The sequence below is a fragment of the Amblyomma americanum genome, chromosome 3 (assembly GCF_052857255.1).
Source record: "Amblyomma americanum isolate KBUSLIRL-KWMA chromosome 3, ASM5285725v1, whole genome shotgun sequence".
Lineage (NCBI taxonomy): Eukaryota > Metazoa > Arthropoda > Arachnida > Ixodida > Ixodidae > Amblyomma > Amblyomma americanum.
Window position 1 is genome coordinate 60,553,861 of NC_135499.1, and position 8,500 is coordinate 60,562,360.

Consider the following 8,500-nt stretch of genomic DNA (forward strand, 5'->3'; position numbering starts at 1 on the left):
GATTCACAACTCCCCATGAACATTGTGTTGAGCGCGTGGGTTTTTATTGCTTCATCATGAACTAATCACGCGCGCAACCTGTACATCTTTATTATTGTGTAAATATTTTTTGTGTATTTACCCCTCCCCCTATCCTGTCTTCCTGTCCCCTCACCTGTTTCATTTCTCCATTCTGCCTGCTATCTTCTATTTCTGCTGCCCCAGCTCAGGTGCTTCAGTATCGATGGCAGATGTCGGGGCTAGCAAAATGTTTTCCTTCCTTTTTATTATTACTTTTAATAAAACCACTTCATCATCATAATCATCATCATTCTGAGTACAACAGCGCGGGCAGACAACGGACAAAATACAAGGAAGACAAACAGCTTGCATCAGTGATTGTATTGCAGATTTTTCATGTCTCATGTGACCGAAGACCTCCTTTGACGAAAAAGCCGTAGTTCAGCGGTTGAAACCGAAACAGCATGACAGAAAAAATTCAGTTATAACTTATTAATGGTTTTAGGCGAAACGCGTGACGACCCACGTATACTGATGTCTTATGCCTCATTACAGAAAGATAACACACAACTAGAATTAGGTGCCTATACACTTTTAAGAATCAGAGGTAGCATATATTAATGGTCCAAAAAGGTGCTCCTCTGTCCCATGTTGCTGTACTGGTAGACAAGGCTCAATCAAACCAATAAAACGCAGTATCAGTTAATACAGCGACTAACCTGAAAAAGCAGGTTAGCAGATGCAGCAGAACCAAAACATCGGCTGCTCCGATTTCCTTCAATTCCCTAGATGGTTTTGTTGCCATAATTTCTGCATAAACTGGCAGCTGTAACCCTCCAGCCGTAATCCAAGGCAACCTCCCCTTTGCGGTGGAAAGAACACTAAAATTTCTCCTTTCAGGTCTGCGATACACCCAGGCGACCTTTAAGTCCAGGAAAAACTGTGACGAAGATTACCAGCGATAAGATTAAATTCACAGCCCACTCGCTGCCTCTGTAAAATATACCCGCAATGAGTACTTGAAAGCAGCATTTACTCAGCATTGATCAGCTATGGAAAACGCTTGTGGCCAGCGCCGCCAGTCATCTTTACGTCGTCAGAAGCGCGAAAGACGCCGGCCTCGATGCGACTTGAGGCCGAATGATGCTAAAGCCGCACGAAACGTGGTATAGCACGACGTGCCGGAGCTGATTGCGACTTAACTGCCGGTCCATATTAGCCCGCAAAGCCCATATTGAGGTTTTTGTCTACGTTTTTTGATACCAGCGACGTTTGAAAAAAACTTGACGGGACACTTAAGCTCCGCCTTAGGGGCATGACGCAATACCGTTAATGGGTCCCTTCAGCTGTCTGGGGTCCTCTTGGGGTATTAATTGGCAGACAGGGGTACTATTATTTCGTTCACCATCACATGACGCTCAGCCTACCCTTAAGAGTACATCATTATCATCATCATCAGCAGCAGCAGCAGCAGCAGCAGCAGCAGCCTTACTACACCCACTGCAGGGTAAAGGCCTCTCCCATGTCTCTCCAATTAACCCTATCCTTTGCCAGCTGCATCCACCCTTTGCCTGCAAACTTCTTAATCTCCTCCACCCATCTAACCTTCTGCCGCCCCCTGCTACGCTTACTTTCTCTTGGAACCGACTCCGTTACCCTTAAAGACCAGCGGTTATCTTGACTTCGCATTACATGCCCTGCCAAAGCCCATTTCTTTCTCTTGATTTCGACTAGGATGTCATTAACCCGTGTTTGTTCCCTCACCCACTCTGCCCGCTTCCGATCTCTTAACGTTACACCTATCATTTTTCTTTCCATGGCTCGCTGCGTTGTCCTTAACTTAAGCTGAACTCTTTTCGTAAGCCTCCACGTTTCTGCCCCGTAGGTGAGCACCGGTAAGATTATGCTGTTGTACACTTTCCTCTTGAGGGAAATTGGTAAACTGCCACTCATGATCTGCGAGAATTTGCCATATGCGCTCCACCCCATTCTTATCCTTCTAGTTATCTCCCTCTCATGATCCGGATCAGCTGTCACTACCTGCCCTAAGTAGACGTATTCCGGCACAATTTCTAGGCTCTCGCTGCCAATTGTGAACTTTTGTTCCCTTGCTAGGCTGTTGAACATTACCTTGGTTTTCTGCATGTTAATTTTTAGACCCATCGATCTGCTCTGCCTGTCTAACTCGTTGATCATGATTTGCAGTTCACCTCCTGAGTGACTCAGCAAGGCAATGTCATCAGCAAATCTCAGATTATTTAGGTATTCTCCATTTATTCTTATTCCCAACTGTTCCCAATTCCGGCCTCGAAATACCTCCTGCAAACATGCGGTGAACAGCATTGGCGAGATCGTGTCTCCTTGCCTGACGCCCTTCCTTATTGGAATTTTATTGCTGACTTTATGAAGGACTATAGTAGCTGTGCAGTTGCTATATATATCTTCCAGTATTTTGACATAAGGCTCTTCTACCCCCTGATTACGCAATGCCTGTATGACTGCTGAGGTTTCCACTGAGTCGAATGCTTTCTCGTAATCAATGAAAGCTATATATAGAGGTTGGTTATATTCTGCGCATTTCTCTATCACCTGATTGATAGTGTGAATATGATTAAGAGTACAATGTGGTAGCAATAAAGATCCCTCCCTCTTAAGCATTCCTTCCCTGTCGCTTAGGTTCTGCCTACACGCCCATATATGCCGAATTGGTTATTCTGCACTAATTTACACTCATAGATCGCGAGGAGTCCTCATGCCAATCGTGGTGTAGTGATGCAGTAAAGAGATGCGTCACTGCTCGTCATGTGGCTGCTTCAAACACAGCCATGTGTGGGGCGTGTGAGACCCAGGTTTCACTTCCCAAGCACCCTCCATCATCGTCAGCCTGACTACTTCCACTGCAGGACAAACGCTTCTCCCATATTTTTTCCTATTAACCCTGCCCCGCGCCAGCTGCGGCCACCGTAACCCCGACAATTTCTTAATCGCATCTGGCCACTTTCTGCCGCTTCCTTGCTACGCTTGAACTCCCTTGGAATCCACTCTGTTACTCTCAAGGACTATCGGTTATCTTACCTTCGCACTACGTGCCCTGCCCAAGCCCATTTCTTCCTCTTGATTTCGACTAGGATGTCATTAACATGCGTCTGATTCCACACCCACTCTGTCCTCTCCGGTCTCTTAACGGTGGGTAGTTTGCTCACAGTCAGTTGGCCATCTGCCGCAGTGGGCAGGTTGTGATGGCGTCACAAACACAAGGTCGCGTGAACTATGTGGCAGGTGGACCACCTGTGTTTCCGCTGACAACGCTGCCGCCTGAATTGAGCTGAAGTTGAATACCTGCCACTGGATCGCGGGCTCGTCAATTTGGCGCGAAAGGGCGAATAGGGAGGAGGAGCTTTGGCGGGCGAAGATACAATACATTTTATTACAAAATTAGCTGGAGCCATACGTAACACCTTCTATGGCAACATATTTGACAGGAACGCATTCATAAGGTCGCACACACGCATCGAAAGGCTGCGAAGACCAGCCTGGCCTCTACCGCGGCGGCCGCGGGCAAGAGCGTTAATGTAGAAAAAAAGTAATTGTAAAATATGGGGTTTAATGTCCCCAAGCGATACGTAGGGTATGAGGGACGCCGTTGTGGAGGACTGGGAGGCTCTAACATACCCTAACATCGCATAGCGCACGTTTTTTTTTTTCTTTTTGCAGTTTGCCGCCATCGAAAAGCGGCGTCCTTGGCCGGAACTGAACTCTCGACATTGGGGTCAGTAGCCGAACGTCAAAGCCACTGAGCCACAGCGGTGGGCACATGGGCGTAAATAATGTCTAGGGAACAGCAAAGCGTGCATTTAGCGGCAGTTTTTATCACTTCCATGCGCAAACCACGACTGCACAGTGCACCCATTCAGTGTACAAGCCGAGAGCACGCGAGCTGCTGAAAGCGCGCAGCGTCAGGAGACGGTGCTAATTCCCGTGGTTTGCAGGACGCTGTTCTCGTACCAGATGGCGGCCGTGCTGAGCGAGATGCTCAACTTCCGTCTGTTCGGCGACCCCGCGTTCCGGGTGTTCGCCCTGTCGCGCGTCTTCTGCGGCCTCGGCTACAGCGTGCCCTACCTGTTCCTCACGCTGCGCGCCGTCGACGAGCTCGGCGTGAGCGAAACCGACGTGAGTACATACACTGCGCGCTTCGTTTGTGCCGCGAAACCCGCTCGGAAAATCAGCTGGTTTACGCGCCGGCGTGTTTGTGCCACTATGTCTGGCCAGTTTCTACAGAAATTTCCTGTCGGCTGTAGTATGCTGATCAGTGCAGCATGAAGGATTGCTTTCAGCCTATAAAATCGCCCTCACAGAGATGGCGATAGCGCGAAATGGCAATGACCTGCGATCTCGATGTCAGCGCCATGTCGCACCAGCGGCGACGGGTGCGTCCAGGGCACGCATCGCGTTTCGCGGGCAGCGAGCGGAGAGCTCACTCCTGCACTAAGCTCTCTGCGCTCAGGTTCATGTACGACCGGTCCTAGTCATGGTTGTACAGACATGTCACGACAGATGCTATGACGGTCTACGGAGCGTACGATTACGTATGCAGAGGAAGCATTCCGCGTATACAGGCCTTCGCGTGCTCTGCGCACGTCATTCCACGGCTACATGCGCGAAACAGTAATAACACGTGCCAAGATCAACTAGCCAGCTATGCCAGATGCTTGAGGCTGTGAACAGCGTATATCCGTCGGAATATCGCACCTATGTGTTGAGCGATCACTGCTAAGGTGCACAGTGAACGACTGACGCGCCATTGCGCCAAGTTGTTGGACGCTGCGAGATGCTCTACTACGTTTTACAACTGCAAACGTGGCTCAATGCCGAGCACTATGGTAATTTTAATATTCTAGTTACGAAAGGTTCTAATTACGATATAATTATCTGCGCACTCTGACGGTGGGATGGAGGATGGTAGTCGGGAGATGCACTTTTACCGGTGGCTGCCCGGAAAATGCCCAGTCAGCTCCTTTCTGCTAGGGGCGCTGAGGAGGCTTCACACAAACCACTGGTTTTTCCCCGAAAGAGGACTATACTGCTAATGCAGTTAAAGAAATGCGCCATAGGGACGCCTTCACATATTTCAATATTCTGTATTTGTAAATATTGTATATTGCTGCCCTACCACTGTCTTTACTTACTATCGTTCCCCCCTTTCTTTTCCTCTCCCTGTCCTTTCTCTCACGCCAGCCGCAGCTCAGGTGCTTAGGGTTTCGATGGGAGATGCCACGGCTAGCAACTTCTTTAGCTTCCATTGTTATTTTTATTAATAAATAGCGACTAACGACAAAGCCTCCACTATGGAGTCCCTGATAGCGCACGTGCCGCTTCGGGACGTTGAACTCACTGTACCCTATACTGTACTATCGTGAGCAATATGAGCAGGAACACGGGAGCGCGTGGCATTCTGCAGACAGCCTCCAACCCCCCTGACGGTAATGTACGGCGGCCGCTTTTCGCAACATGGCGGAAAGGGTTCTGCTGCGTTGCCTGCTTCTGAGAAATGGAAGAACGCACCTCTCTTGCCACTTTGTTTCTGAAAGCTTCCGCCTTGTATCGCTATATCATCATCATCATCATCATCATCATCAGCCTTTCTACACCCACTGCAGGGCAAAGGCCTCTCCCATGTCTCTCCAATTAACCCTATCCTTTGCCAGCTGCATCCACCGTTTGCCTGCAAACTTCTTAATCTCATCCGCCCACCTAACCTTCTGCCGCCCCCTGCTGCGCTTACTTTCTCTTGGAATCCACTCTGTTACCCTTAAGGACCAGCGGTTATCTTGCCTTCGCATTACATGCCCTGCCCAAGCCCATTTCTTTCTCTTGATTTCGACTAAGATGTCATTAACCCGTGTTTGTTCCCTCACCCACTCTGCCCGCTTCCGATCTCTTAACGTTACACCTATCATTTTTCTTTCCATGGCTCGCTGCGTTGTCCTTAACTTAAGCTGAACTCTTTTTGTTAGCCTCCACGTTTCTGCCCCGTAGGTGAGTACCGGTAAGATTATGCTGTTGTACACTTTCCTCTTGAGGGAAATTGGTAAACTGCCACTCATGATCTGCGAGAATTTGCCATATGCGCTCCACCCCATTCTTATCCTTCTAGTTATCTCCCTCTCATAATCCGGATCAGCTATCACTACCTGCCCTAAGTAGACGTATTCCGTCACAATTTCTAGGCTCTCGCTGCCAATTGTGAACTGTTGTTCCGTTGCTAGGCTGTTGAACATTACCTTGGTTTTCTGCATGTTAATTTTTAGACCCAGCGATCTGCTCTGCCTGTCTAACTCATTGATCATGATTTGCAGTTCACCTCTTGAGTGACTCAGCAAGGCAATGTCATCAGCAAATCACAGATTATTTAGGTATTCTCCATTTATTCTTATTCCCAACTGTTCCCAATTCAGGCCTCGAAATACCTCCTGTAAACATGCGGTGAACAGCATTGGCGAGATCGTGTCTCCTTGCCTGACGCCCTTCCTTATTGGAATTTTATTGCTGACTTTATGGAGCACTATAGTAGCTGTGCAGTTGCTATATATATATATATATATATATATATATATATATATATATATATATATATATATATATATATATATATATATATGTATATATATATATATATATATATATATATCTTCCAGTATTTTGACATAAGGCTCTTCTACCCCCTGATTACGCAATGTCTGTATGACTGCTGAGGTTTCCACTGAGTCGAATGCTTTCTCGTAATCAATGAAAGCTATATAGAGAGGTTGGTTATATTCTGCGCATTTCTCTATGACCTGATTGATAGTGTGAATATAATCTATCATGGAATATCCTTTACGAAAGCCTGCCTGATCATTTGGTTGATTAAAGTCTAACGTTGCCCTGACTCTATTAGCGATTACCTTAGTAAATACTTTGTAGGCAACGGATAGTAAGCTGATCGGCCTGTAATTTTTCAAGTCCTTGGCGCTATATACTTGTATATCGCTATATACAAGTAAGGTTTGAGGCTATCGGGCAAGCGCTCCCTTGCTCCTGCTCATATTGCTCAGGATAATACCATACCATACATAACATACTGTAGCGGCACTACTATAATCAGCAGTGCTGCGCCGCCTCGGCTCGTGACATGCGCTCGCGCTGGCTACGTGGGGTTACGTGCGGAGTAGAATAAAGACAGTTGATTCCTGGTTCGCGGCCTGTTCGCTTCGTCCGCGTCCATCACGTCCGGGCTCACCAAACTGTAGAGGGACAGAGGCTGAGTCCCCTACAAATTAACGGAGCGCGACGCGGACGGAGCGAACAGGCCGGGAACCAGGAATCAACTCTCTTTATTCTACTCCGCACGTAGCCCCACGTAGCCAGCGCGAGCGCATGTCACGAGCCGAGGCGGCGCAGCACTGCTGATGGTGACAGTGCCGCTACACATACCATAAATACCATACCATAACATAACATACCATAGCATTCCACACCATACCATGCGATACCACTATTATTAGACAAGTCCTTTTTTATACATCCCTGCAGCACTAATATCAAGGTGCATGGTATAATAAATGAAATGGTGTATAATCTGTGTCGTCAATCATGCTACAGTGATAGCATCGAAGTGCCGAGGCAGCGAACTCGACCTTTCGTTGGCGCAGGCGAGCTTCCTGCTGTCGGTGGTGGGCATCAGCAACGTGGTGGGCCGGGTGGCCATCGGCGCCGCCTCGGACCGGGTGGGCCGCTACCGCATGTGGCTCTTCATCGGATGCGTCATGGTGTGCGGCGTGTCCACAGTGCTCAGCGTGCTCTGCACTACCTACCTGGGTCTGCAGGTGTACGCCGCCACGTACGGGGCAGCCGGAGGTGCGCCTCTTTTGCACCAACTCGAAGGCATACTTGATCCCGCGACGTAGCGCTTCAAGACAACAAAACGCGGGAAGTAAATAATGCATAGGAAGAAGCGAAATCTCTACCGACAGGCGACATAAAGGTGGCTCATTTATTACGTCGTTTTAGCAAAGTAAAAATTTCCTACCAGTGATAAGAGTAACAAAACACTAAATCACACTTCTCTGCACCACGAACACGGCCACGCAGAAGTAAGGTAATCGGACGTGATGAGGAATTCTTGCGCGTCGTGTGCTCTTGAAGCTAAACAACCGATTAAATTGTAATGGTGGCTCACACGTTCGGGTTTTTCCATAGCTCAGGTTTCGGACGCCGGGTCTGATTTCATGCGCTTACGGCGGTGATTTTGCTCAGTGTCTATGACACGGTGGTACAGTTCGTGCGGTGACAAGACTGCCAAGTATACCACTCTCCGCGAAAGGAAAGCCATAACAGGAGGACGTTGTACAATGTTATCGGACTGTTCGAAATAAGTGCGAAAAAAGTAGGCAGACGATTACGATAGTCGGTAACGCGAAATTTAAGAGCAGCCCTTCGCACACCACCTGCCACCGCTGTC

The 8,500-nt window shown here is 48.2% G+C and overlaps 1 protein-coding gene across 1 annotated transcript in view; it reads left to right on the forward strand.

Moving 5' to 3' along the window:
• LOC144123751 (monocarboxylate transporter 13-like) overlaps positions 1–8,500 on the forward strand; it is a 136,572-nt gene that overhangs the window by 112,004 nt on the left and 16,068 nt on the right. The window contains exons 7-8 of the mRNA XM_077656515.1: positions 3,990–4,170; positions 7,692–7,896. Of these exons, the coding sequence (XP_077512641.1) occupies positions 3,990–4,170; positions 7,692–7,896 (386 nt within the window). The remainder of the gene's footprint in view (positions 1–3,989; positions 4,171–7,691; positions 7,897–8,500) is intronic.